The following is a 12,234-nucleotide window of genomic DNA, read 5'->3' as shown; positions in this document are numbered from 1 at the left end:
GAATAAATGGGGTAAACGCATACGTGGGCGCCCCCCCGCAACTACCCGCCGCAGAGGACGTGGCGCAAGAACACTTTTTTTTTTTCCATCTCCCTTTCTCTCTCTCTCTGCACCCCTCTTTTTCCACGCAGACGCATTTGTTCGGCGCCCACGCACGCATGCACGCAGAGTCGCACACACGAGGCGTTACGGCGCGACTGGTCCACCGCGACGCCTCAGACGAGGGCCGGCCGCACCGCACGCACCGCCGCTGTCAACTCCTGCAGCCCACGACCACCACCGCCACCACCGGCCTCCTCGTCGACGAAGTCGATGTAGCGAACGTGACAGCCACGGAGGACCACGCTGCTGGTGCACCGCAGGGCCGCCGGATCCGTTTCCCACTCCACCGTTCCGCCCTCCTCGCCGCAGCGGCGACGGCAAACGGCGGTGTCCGTGACGGCGTCCAGCTTCATGTTCATTGTCGCCGCGTCAAGCTGGAGAACGCGCCCCGTCAAGACTATGCCGTTCGTTAACTCCACACGCACCAGCGAGTGCTGCAAATACCCCCCGGCAGCCAGTACGGACGGTATCGTCTGCACCGAAGCGCCCTCCATCGCCCCACAACGGCCCTACGCTCCGCGTCTCCTCCTAAATGCAAAAGACACCTGCAATATGTGTGTGTGTGTGTGCGTGTGTGTTTGTGTGTGCGACATGAGTGTATATACACAAAAACACCAACAACAAAAAGAAGAAAATAAGCGTAGACGACTACGACCACGCGGCATTTCGGAGGCTCGGGCCGCCGTCATACGCACACTCACTCACACACAGGCAAAGGACAGGGAGCGGGAGCGAGCGAAGAAGAAAAGGGGGAGACGGCTCGGTGTAAGAAAAGAACTGCGTCGTAGTCTCTGTGCATCGCACACAATCTCTCCTCACCCTTCTTTAGTTTACATTCTACAACTGCCGCGCCTACTCTCACCCCGCCATTTCACAGACGGAGAAAGTGGAGGAGAGGAGTAAAAAGCCCAGCAGTCGTGTGGGAGGGGAAACGCACATATACACTCACACGCAGAGAAACAAACAGACAAAAAAGGGCAGGGCGCAACGCCAAAACCTCCGCCTCCTCCCCTCAGTAGGTGTTGTTGTAGTACCGCAGCACGTGCTCCTCTAGGAAGGGGACAAACTTCTCGTGAAGGGGCCGTGTTGGGTCCGGGTCATAGTACTGCGCCACGGCGCACAGCATGTCGATCCACTCGGGGTAGAAGACGACGTCGGGCTCGTGTTCCGCATCGGCAATTACCGCGGTAAAAATGTTTTCAATGGCACTCGTCGTCAAGCGACGAATACGGAACCAGTCAAAAGACTCAGCCATGCGCTGTGCAGCCTTCACGGTCATGACGCGTACGATGCCCATGTTATTGTTCTGTAGGTACGCACTCATGTTGGCAGTGAAACTGGCTCTATTTGTAGAAGAGAGGATGTTCATGGGCCCGTCCTGCAGCAACCTCCGCATACTCGACTCCATATCCGGCAGCCGCGCGGGCATGCCGTACGCCTCCTTCGGGCCCGCGTAGGCCGAAAAGAGGCTAAAGAGGGCATCGAAGTTTGCCATAATGTGGCCCCGCAGTTTGGGGTGGCGCATGGCACGGCGAAACGGCTCCAGCGTTGGACCGCGAAAGCCATGCGGAATAATCCACTCGTGAAAGAAATCCCGCACCGCGGCTGGGCGCAGTGCCCACGTCATGTCGTACATATCGTAGTGGATCTCCTTCATCTCTTCCTTCGCCTCCCCCGCGTCGGCCTCCGCGGCCACGTCTTCTATTATCACAACCGAGGACCGTGAGACCGGTGTCGTGGCGACAAGCTCCCCCGCGGGCCTCCTTCTGTGGGACGACTCCAGCTCCTTTTCCAGCTGCTGATGCCGCAGGTTGTCCCACGCCTGAGCACAGCGCAAGAGCAGCTCCATGAACTCCGAGGCACTGAAGCGCAACCGGTAGTGTGAACCCCGCACATCAATCTCCGTCGACAGAAGCACGGAGCGGGCTTTTCTCCGCGACCTCGGCGCGATGCTCCCCTCACCGGGGTTTCTGCCGCCCGCAGGTGCCCCGTTGCTTCCGTAGACATTCCCAACTATGTGGCGTACCACTGCGCGGTGAAGTTTCCCTGGTCCCCCAATCACACGGCAGTCCCGCAGCAGGCGCCAAAAGTCAATGAAGTAGATGTACCGAGGCCCAATAACTCTACCATCGGCCGCGCGATCTTCTTGTGCGTATTGCAGAAAGAGAGCCCGCAGCTTTGGAAGCGCGTTTTCAACCACCCGCGCGAGGCGAAGAAAGAAGGCGCTCGAGGTGATCGCCTCCTTCGGAAGAATGTCCGACAACCTCTTCAAGGTCACGTTTTCCAAGAACTCCGGTGTGTCTTCCTGCACCTCGGCGGGGACGAGGGGGTAAGCCTCAACAGCCAGGTTCAGCGCCTCATGCAGCGCACTCAGAGAGGCGGCAATCCACAGCCGCTGGTTCTCCACTCTCGCCATCCACCCGAGGTGGTTCTGCGGGGGGCGGTACCACTCAAAATACTTCCGGTCACGTACGCCCAGGTGGTTCTCCGGGGTGGGCCCCTCCTGCTGCCCCTGCCCCGCACTTCCCGCTACATCCAGGTCGGCAGAGGACAGCACGGTGCTGGAGGCGAGCGGCTGACGCGACTCCTCTGTGGAGCGCTGCCGCCGCACCTGGTTCTCCATCCAGTTGGAGAAATACCACATGAGGCCGGCAAGAAATACCAGCTGAATGCCACGCCTCCGTGTCAGCAACTGGTCCCCCGTCACAATGCACTTTGTGCCTGTGAGCGCCTCGTACGCACCCACGAGGGTACGCCCCACGACTGCCTCCGACGCCAACACAGCAGCCGTTTCCGGGTCCTTCAGGTCCACCACCTCGCTGCCGGTCTCCATTTTTGACCGCAGCGACCGCAGTCGCATGTCGGATGCGCACACCATTTTGAGGTCCTCCTTGCTGGGGCCGGCGTCGTAATCCATCGCGCGAATGAGTGCGAGGAAGCGATGCATCGGCAGGCTCACCGTCGTCGTCTCCGCCAGCAGCGGCGAGAAGGGAAGGTCCTCCTCAGAGATGTCACTCAGATTCACGTGCTGCTGCTGCTGCTGCTGCTGCTGCTGCTGCCGCTTCTGCTTTCGCTTATCCATGACCTTGTCGACGGAGCTCAGGAAATCCTCGTCCGTGGCGGAGAGGAAGAGGGAGCCGAGGGGGCTCTGCAGAAGTGTTGTGTTGGCCCACAGGACGAGCACCTCCAGCGGCGAGAGTGTCTCCATCCTCGCCGGGAACGGCGTCTGAAGAAGGAGCGAGTCCAATAAGCGGCTACCGACCTGGTCCATCTGCCGCACCTGCTCCAGCCTGTCCTTGTACTCCTGCTCCATCTCGGCAATGCGCTTCTCAAACTGGACATGGAGGTTCCCCTTCGCCTCGATCTCCGCGCTCAGCCGCGTGCTCTCCTCCGAGAGGGAGGCGATCTCGTTCTCGAGGCTCCGCGTGCTCTGCTTCAGGCCCTCGATGCGGGCCTTCATGCTCTCCGCGGCGGCCGCCCCCTGCAGCCGGAGGTTCGCATACACCCGCCATCGCCGCACAGCCGCTCGTATTCGCCCCGCCGCAAATCGCCGCGCCCACCTCGCCCGGTGCTTCTGCTCAGCTTGTCGCCGCATGCGACAAATGTGCTGCCATGCCTTTAGTATGATGCGCAGAAAGGACTTGATCCAGTTTGCGCTCATCAGCGCAAAGACACGCGGAAGGCGTTTTAAGTGCTGCAGGTGGGAGGCGTTGGAATGGGCGTGGAAGATCACCTTCTGCGTCAGCTCGTGGTGGGCAAGAAAGTACGTCTTGCGTGCGTACCGGGAGAGCAGCGCGCGGGTGGCGGGGTCTAGAGGGCAGTTCTGCAACAGGCACGGGTACTCCAGCGTGCCTCCAAGCGCGTCTCGCATCTCCTGCGTGTCGGGCACGTACACAGCACGAAGCAAAAAAACCACACATGGCCTGAGGACCTCGTGCCGTGGAAGCGCCTTGACGATCTCCTCCAGGAGAAAACAACTCGCTGCCGTCTTTAGCGCCAACAGCTGCATCTGCTCGTAACCATCCTCCACAATGACGGAGTCACACCGCACCATGACATTGTAGAAGAGTTCTCGTGCAACGTCGACAAGCGTTTGCGCCCCCGCCTGCTCCTCGCGGTGCAACTCAATCCACTGCTTGCATAGTGCCACCTGCCGCCCCTTGCCATGGCGTCCCTGCTCAATCATTGGAATTCGACCGCGGGCCCGTCGGGCCTCCTTCTTGCTCGTCCCACGCTCCTCCTTGTGGCCCTCGGCACCGTGGACGGACCCATGCACGGACAACTCGCTGCTCCTCGACGGAATAATACTCGGCAACGACGGCGCAGGCTCATGCTGAGGCGGCCGCCGCTGCTCGTCGTCCCGCGGCGGCCTGCGTGTGTGCGTGGACGCCATGCTTGGGTTCACATCGCTGCTGCCGCCAACGCTCCTCGTGGCGGCGCTCCCCGAGGCCCCGGTGCCGTCCCACAGCAAGCTGGACCGTGGCATGCAGGTCTCCCCACGCCCCCACCCCCCAACTTGCCGTCCCTCTCACCCGGGCGTCTTCCGCCCCACAGCAATAACCCACGCGCAGCGACTCCTCAGAGGCGCAAAAAAAAAAAGACGAGCAGGAGAAGTGGAGAAATAAAAAGGGGAAGTGTGGTTGAAAAGCGACCAAAACCAACAGTGGCAAGGAGCCGCCTGAGAATCAACAAACAACAAAAAGAAGAACGAAAGATGGATGTGGTCACTTTCTCCTGAAACTATTCAGCATAACTTGACTCGCCTCTCCTCTCCTCCCCCAGACTTCCTTTTTTTTTTACTTTTGTTTTCCTTTTTCCTTTTCCTGCTTCTTCACAAGGGAGGGAAAGAGGGAGGGAGATGTTGTCTCAACGGCGGTCAAAGGCCATGACACCGGAGAAGCGGCTGTTGCGCAGCCACACCGACGAGAGGCCGTTCTTCACCACGTGATAGAGGCGAGCGGCGGAGACGCCCGTGGTGCGCCGATGACGACACGCGGACACGGGATGAAAGAGACGCAGCGGACGCCGCGGCGTGCCAGCCACAGCCGCAGGCGTCGACACGTTTTCTCTCACGTCCCACGCCACCGACCCCGCAGTGCTGCCCGCGCCAGGCTGGGGGTGCGCCTTGGCAGCCGCCTGCCCCTCGCCCTCGTGGCTAACGTACACGACACGCATCGCCACAGCCAACTCCAGGTACAGAGAGGAACGACAGAGACGCGGAAAGAGTTCCACCACAACACTCCCCGGCTGCATCACTACCATCGAGGCCAGCGCAGCACGATGCGGGGTGATCAGAAGGTCGGTCAGCGCCAGCACTCGCAAAAACTCAAGATAGTCCCCGTGCGCAAAAGACACCGTCACGTGTTCCAATGCAGCGCTGGCCGGCCTCTCGCCGTACATGTAGAAAAGTTGGATACGACACGCCTGCCCAAACTTCTGGTGCAGGTACAGAACCATCTCCTCCACGTCGTGCTGCTCGGTTGCATGAGGCAGCAAGACTGTCAGCCGCAGCGCACTGGTGTTTCGCAAGGACGACGCCTCTGCCGGCGTGCGAGGAAGTATGGCCCCTGCCAAACGGTTGCCGGGGCGCCGCGCAGGCAGCAAGGAGGCTGCCTTGCCGCCACCACTAACGCCGCCATCGTCCTGTCCCCCAAGAGCCTCCGCCAGCGTCGTATTACTCATGACGGCGCCGACGAGCATGCGGCGCAGCACCGGGGAGAGTGGTTGTGCGCCCCACATGGCAGTCATAGCCTGAACTGGATCCGACCTCAACGGCCCCGTCTGACTGCGTTGGCGATGCAAGTACCGCAACCATCGCTGGCGAAAGCGGTGCGCCATCGAAGTGGAGGGAAACCAACGCGGCGATCCCTCCCCCGTGCGCACGACGTGCGAATAGCATCCGAAAGCGCGTTGCGGTGACGATTTCACCGACGTTGACGCCTCCATCCTACCAGTTCCCAGCTCCACCACCACGTAACGCGTCGCGGCCACTTCATCGGCAGCGCTGCCCTCGTCGCCCCACCACGGCGGCAGGTCAAAAAGCCCCGTCACCACACGAATCCAGTGCAGCAGACGGGAGCGGTCAAAGCGAAACCGATCCGTGCGCCCGCAGCGGCCGCCTCCAGCGTTGGCCACAGCAACGAGGATGGTGACCGTGCACGGAACCCCCCTCCCTGAGGTACACAGCGGGAGACGCGACGTGTTGCGCCTCCCCAGTGACAACCCCCACTGCTGCAGCCATGCAAAGAGCGACGTCATCGCCCGGCTCAACGCCCCGGAATCGCACGCACCACCGTGTGCGATAAAAAGAGCCACGTCTCGTTGCGGCGTTTTATTCCCCAAAGAGCGATCGAGTTGCAGCCGCGTCCCACTCCCCGCAAGGCACGCGTTCCGGTAAAGGCGATAGCTGCCCCGTAGCGACTGCATCTCCGTGTCGTCCAGCGCCTCCCTCTGAAGGTCAGGGTCGGTGTCACCCGCGCCTCCTTCGTCCTCTTCCTCCTCCGCAGTACCGTCGTCGTACGGTAAAAAAAAGGTGCGTGAGCGCCTCGTCTGGATCGTCGGCTCAGCGACACCATCGCCGGCATTCACACCGGCCGAGGCAGTGGCACCACTGAAATTGACGGCGGCGGCGGCGGCGAGAACAGTATCGCCATCGCTGCCCGGGACATAGAAGGGCTCCGGACGCAAGAGTAACGTCAGCGACAACAATAAGAGCAGCAGCAGCAGCAGCAGGACAAGTGTGAGCCAAAGCTGATCGACTGGGCCTCTTGCACAAACCTCCAGACACCTCATCAGCGACTTGTGTTGCCGTGAGGAAGGCCGCCGCGCGCCTTTCGCCTTCGCATGCATGAATAACTTCTTCCTGCCCTCGCTCGCTCCTTCCTTCCCTGTACCTGAGTGTGTGTGTATCGGTGTGTGTGTGGGGGAGGGGGGCGGGGAAGCAAACGCATGAGGTAGAGGGGCACGAGCGTAGATGGTGCACGGTCCTTGCACGCCTCTGCGCCCATCCACACTACAAGGTTGCCACGCCTGCCAGCAAAAGCAAGAGGACACACGCACGCACAAGGAAGTGGGAGGAGAAAGAAGCTACGCCGCACCAAACGGGGCACTAGCAGTCAAAAATAACAGGCGCAAGAAGAAAAAAACACACATAGAGACACAGACACACACTTGTCCTTTGCGCAGCCTCTACCGCAACTACCGATACAAAACAAAAAACAAAAACACAAAAAAAGTTATTATGGGGCACGCCAACACACATCAGTGAGTATCCACCATTCCGCTCCTCAGCACGCAAAAGAGGCAAATAGCATGTATCGAAAAAGGGGGGAAGAGGACGCATGGGGGAATGTGCATGTGGGCCTGGAGGATCCCCCCGTTACCCCTGTTTTTTCTTCTTCTTTGATGCTTTTTGCGGCTTGCGGTACGCCCAACAACAGTGATGCCGGGAGGCACCTTCATTCCCCTCTACTCTCCACGTGGGAGGCGTGGACGCGGCAGCAAGCTAAATTAAGAGCGTAACCAGCTTCTTCGCAACCACCTCCCCACCCTTCGAACTCATCCCGCTACTTTTCTGCGTGTTGCAGCGATCGACAAAATTATGCATCTCACCGGCGATAAAATGCGCATGGTAACACGCATCAAACTCGAACTCGGTCGTTACAATCCGCTGCGTGCCAACCGATTCAAGTCCATAGGTCCACCGCCAATCACTTGCTGACGCTCGGCCGGAGTCACACCGCTCACAGGCACTATCCTCGCGCCAAAAACTGAAGGACTCGGAGGAGGAGGAGGCGGGGTGTTTATGGCGCAGTAGCAAACAATAGGGCCGGCGCTCCGCTTCAGCAAGTGCACGCTCAATCGCCTCCGGATTACCGCCCATCGCTCCGAAGCTTGGCATACTTGTCCAAAAGCAATCCCTCTTTTGAGGGGGCAATGAGTTATTGTTCCGAATCCAATCCTTGGTGCGGTGGAGCTCAAAGCGATAGCGCGCGTTAATTTCATCCGCGACTGTACAGCACTTCATTATGTTCCGGAGGCCAGAGAAAAGTCCATGCTTTTTCCATGTCTGCCGCAGGCTTCTGTAGTTTCCCCTGTCTGTAAGTTGAAGCGTAAAATGTGGCTGTTGGTTGTTTTCCACGACAGACCCCAGCAGCGTGAAGAGCACTTCTCTCAGCTGCCGCCGGGTCAGAATAAACGGCGGGCATCGAGAGCTTCTACACTCGCGGCATTGCAAGAGGGACACCAACTCACACACTCGAGCACACTCCTCTCTCGATGGCACGCCGCACAAGGCCTCCCACCATTGCCTCAGTGGGTTCCAACTTTTTGTCTTATGCAACTCCGGGTGAAGGTAGTCGAAATACTCGAAAACGTCACAGCGTAGGCGAAGCTTCGAAAGAGACTTCATCGCACACTCATGGAAAAAGAGACCCGCCAGCATCCCAAGCTGGGGGAGGGCTGCATACTCCACGGGCGAGAGAATGTTAATGCCACGAAGGGAATTGCGTGGGTTTGTCAGCACCGCAGCGAGGCACGGAAACCAGTCGGGGCCTTCAATGCAAGCATATTGCTCTGGAACCTCCTCGGGTTCATAGATAGCGGTCTCTAGGTAGGTGCATAGTACCTCCAATCGATGCATTTCAGTACTGGGCAAAAAGGCACGTTTCAAAGTGTGAATGTTGCCACCTAATGCACTTAACTCGTCTTCTGCTTCTTGACTGGCATCCATCACCTCCGCCAGCTCAGCCTCCAGAGCCGTTGCCTCCATCATGCACATCTCCCAGAGCGCCTCATTGTCGTCGTCCTCAGAGGGAACCTCATTCTCTTGGTTTGAGTTCGACTTTTCGGCCGAGCCTGCCACTACGCCCCAATGCATTTTTGCCCTCAGCTGTTTGTGCTGGGATTCAATGGGGCGTGTTTTGCTTACACTGTCCCTCGTTTCCGAAAACAAAGTTTGATGGATGGATTCTATTTTTGAGCTCAGGGATGCAGAGCGGCGTGCGCCTCCCACCAAAGAGGGTGCCAGCGGACGACAGGTATTTCGTACACTAGGGACGGACGGAGTGTAGTCTGCCATAGCAAAGGGACTTGCCATACGGGGGTCTTCCTCCCGAAGGAAATCAAGCTCCCTAGTCGCGCACGTATCGCGTGTAGCCGGCGTTAATTCCTTCTCCTCCTCTGAATCCGTAATCAGCTGCTGCAGCTGGTCCTTCCAATCGGAGATCAGGTCTAAAGAAAGAAGAATGCCCGAAAACCGTTGCACATACACCGAAATCGGCTCGACTAACTTGGGGTCGGAGAGAAGACGCCGGGCCCACGAAGCGGCAAGCGCCACCACTTTTTTCAGCTCGAGCCATGGGGTGAGGGCAGGGTGCCCTGTGTGCTCGCTAACCGTGTCGAACGCGCGGGGTTGCCGCCCCACGTTGGAGTCTGAGGCCCAGCTGCTCCCCCTCTCACCGCCCATGCAGTACACAACGCGGTACCACCCGAGCTGCCCGGGGTCGTCCGACGGTACACACCCGCCACACCGCGTATCCTCGCCGCCTCTCACAACGGGAATGCTATGCGTGCTGGATCGCGCCCTTTGCGCACTGCGACGGCCGCCTGCGTTGCCCTGGCCTCGAAGCATCTGACTCCTTCCTCTCCACACACCAAGGCTCCTCTTTTCGCCTCGCCATTGTTGCCTTTTAAGCGCTTTTTCCAGCTCATGCACGGCCGCATGGCTGGTGCACTCCACAACGAGCACCCCGCCGTACATGACGCTCGTTGCAACGCCCTCACCAAATTTATGTCTAGAATGCGCCTTCGTTTCACTATACTGAACTTTCAAGCGACAATAATCACTCGGTCTCCCGTTGGTGGGATCAATGGAGAGCTCAAAGGCGCTGACAATAACACTTGAAAGAATCGTCGTGGGCAGCGACGACTGGAGGGACAGGGAGAGTGCAGGCGCGGTCGTCACGGAGTTCCCTGCATCAGCTTGAAAAGGAGGCGGCTGTGGCTCTTGGCCGCCGGCGGAAGCAGGCTCCAGTGCATCTACCTCAAGCTGCGGCAGATCAGTTTCCGTCAGCGCCGGGCCAAAACGCTTGGCGGGGGCGTGGGCTGCCACCGTGGATGTAGACGCCTTGCAATCGGCACTTCCTTGGTTGTCGCTCCCGTGGTAAGCAGACGGCGCCTGCAACGGAGCTCCGTTTGTCGGGCCAGCAAATCCCCCCAACGCAGTTTCCATGTCCTGTGTGGAGGCTACCGGTGTCAGGGCAGTTACCTGAACAGACTCCACAGCAGCCTGCAGCTCCTGCAGGTAGTTTGTGGGCAACGCGAAACAATGGCAGTACAGACTGTTTTCTGGAAAGCGTGGCGGGGGTTCGGCCGATTCCACGGAGTTCCGCGGGGGAGCGGACGGGACGCCCTCCCCCAAAAGAACGGGTTCCGCCGTTTCCTTCGCATGAAGGAAAGCGCCGCCCGCGGCAAAACTGGCATCCCCCCCAAGAAGGGGGGAATAGCCACCGAGGAGAGGCCCCAAGAGGGTGGTGGCGGATTCCGTCTGCGCCTTTGCTGCGGCGAGGAGAAGGGACTGAACATTCGGGGAAAATACATCCACGCGGTCCCATCGACGTAAGCGTGTACCAAGTTTCTGCCAAAGACCGTGCTTCTTCAGAAAGGCATTATTTTTGTCATCTGAAGTTTGGGTTTTAAGCATGAAGGCAGATTTATCCTTCTGCCCAGCACACGTATAGTCCACATTATAACGTAAGTGGGAATGAAGAAAGTGTCCACGCCTTTCTTTTTTACGCCGCGAGCAAAAAAGTTGAGGCAGGCACCCGCAGCCCCCCATGCACTTGCACGGCGCCGCAACTTCTTCTCCCGGCGTGGAACCAAACGGGGCCCGATCGTACCTGCGTACGCCACCCCCGCCCGGATTCGGCACTGAAAAAGCATCCCATTGCTTTGGGCCGCGAGGTTGAAGCTGGATGAGAGAGATCCAATGCGAATGCTTTTGAACACCCCGTTTGCTACTGCCGCTGCTGCCGCCCGCGCACGTAGAAGGGCTAGTGTGCCCACCGACGAATGTAGGCAACGATATGGTGGATGCAGCGGCTGAGGTGAAGAACGCCGAGGAAGACTTGCCCTCACGTTGCAGGGAGCCCAGGCCACTGCTGGAGGACAACACCACCTTGTGCACCGTCTTCGGGACGTTCCTCATGACGCTGCGCGCGAGGAATGTGGAGAGACTCTCCACATCGCGCATCTCCCAGCAGCTTCCCAGCAGGGCCTGGTGCGAGAAGTTGAAGTCTGATCTTGCACTAAAACACGCCGACCTCCTCGCTGCTGCCTGTGGCCCGCCACCCTGGGCAGAAGGGCCCCTGGCGCCATTCACTGCCTTGTTTGCGGCGCTCCGCAGCTTAAATTCCTCCGCCGCGGCGCCGGAGAACGTCGGGTAATTGCTGCCCGCGCCGCGGACGCCACGCGGCGCCATCGGGGCAGGCGCCGGCTTGGTGGAGGACCGCGCCATATTGTCCCCGCCGCTCCGCCGCCCTCCCCCCAACTCCGCCGGAAGCCCCACTTCGGACTGCCGGCAGCTCGTCTCGTTTACTCCTCCCGCCTCCACGCACACACGCGTCCCCCTCTGTGCGTGTGTTTTTTTTTGTTTTTTTTCTTTTTTTTTTCTTTTTTCGCGTCTCCCTACACACACACACACAGACCTCCCACTCTGCGCTTGCCTTTGAGGTGCTTCGAGCCCCTCCTCGCCCGCCGAGTGGGACGGCAGTGTGCAGCCGTACACCGCAATGCCAGCCGGCACGAAGCACCCCTCTGCGCCGCTCTTTTCTTCGCTCCCTCCAATCGCTTCTCCCTGTGGTTGCCTCCCCTACCTTTTCAGCGACAGAAAGAGAAACAGAAGTGCAGTAAGTGCGGCTTCCATGCACATGGCGTGAAGTTCGAAGAAGCGCGGCAGCCAAACGCGTGAATGCCCACAGAAGGCACACACACACACACATACATAAATATAAAATAAAAATACACAAAAACAACAACTCCGTCTTTGGCCTCGTGCCCAACAGCGGTGACGAACCAACTTCTTCACAGACGCAGACGACAAAAACACCACCAACCGACCCCCCCCCCNCCCCC

At 59.3% G+C, this 12,234-nt stretch overlaps 4 protein-coding genes across 4 annotated transcripts, besides 8 other annotated features; all 4 read right to left on the bottom strand.

The window, feature by feature from the left end:
* Window positions 1–149: 149 nt before the first annotated feature.
* Window positions 150–181: a microsatellite.
* A 34-nt stretch (window positions 182–215) lies between these two features.
* Window positions 216–596, bottom strand: Tco025E_00285 (putative small nuclear ribonucleoprotein; the record flags this gene model as incomplete). Its single annotated transcript, XM_029367229.1, has 1 exon — window positions 216–596. One exon carries the CDS (start codon window positions 594–596, stop codon window positions 216–218), a length of 381 nt encoding a protein of 126 aa, XP_029232689.1.
* A 59-nt stretch (window positions 597–655) lies between these two features.
* Window positions 656–689: a microsatellite.
* Window positions 690–1,114: 425 nt separating this feature from the next.
* On the bottom strand, window positions 1,115–4,588 carry Tco025E_00284 (uncharacterized protein; the record flags this gene model as incomplete). The annotated part of the gene is made up of 1 exon (XM_029367228.1): window positions 1,115–4,588. The coding sequence occupies one exon, from the start codon at window positions 4,586–4,588 to the stop codon at window positions 1,115–1,117; it is 3,474 nt and encodes a 1,157-aa protein (XP_029232688.1).
* A 298-nt stretch (window positions 4,589–4,886) lies between these two features.
* Window positions 4,887–4,927: a sequence feature (A-rich).
* An 11-nt stretch (window positions 4,928–4,938) lies between these two features.
* Window positions 4,939–4,960: a microsatellite.
* Window positions 4,961–4,968: 8 nt separating this feature from the next.
* Window positions 4,969–6,951, bottom strand: Tco025E_00283 (glycosyltransferase; the record flags this gene model as incomplete). The annotated part of the gene is made up of 1 exon (XM_029367227.1): window positions 4,969–6,951. One exon carries the CDS (start codon window positions 6,949–6,951, stop codon window positions 4,969–4,971), a length of 1,983 nt encoding a protein of 660 aa, XP_029232687.1.
* Window positions 6,952–6,996: 45 nt separating this feature from the next.
* Window positions 6,997–7,024: a microsatellite.
* A 285-nt stretch (window positions 7,025–7,309) lies between these two features.
* Window positions 7,310–7,336: a microsatellite.
* A 270-nt stretch (window positions 7,337–7,606) lies between these two features.
* Window positions 7,607–11,617, bottom strand: Tco025E_00282 (uncharacterized protein; the record flags this gene model as incomplete). Its single annotated transcript, XM_029367226.1, has 1 exon — window positions 7,607–11,617. One exon carries the CDS (start codon window positions 11,615–11,617, stop codon window positions 7,607–7,609), a length of 4,011 nt encoding a protein of 1,336 aa, XP_029232686.1.
* A 125-nt stretch (window positions 11,618–11,742) lies between these two features.
* Window positions 11,743–11,778: a microsatellite.
* A 306-nt stretch (window positions 11,779–12,084) lies between these two features.
* Window positions 12,085–12,104: a microsatellite.
* Between the last annotated feature and the right edge of the window lie 130 nt (window positions 12,105–12,234).

Source organism: Trypanosoma conorhini, assembly GCF_003719485.1.
Source record: "Trypanosoma conorhini strain 025E chromosome Unknown Tco_14.4_contig_00005, whole genome shotgun sequence".
NCBI lineage: Eukaryota > Euglenozoa > Kinetoplastea > Trypanosomatida > Trypanosomatidae > Trypanosoma > Trypanosoma conorhini.
This window is presented reverse-complemented; position numbering and strand designations above follow the sequence as displayed.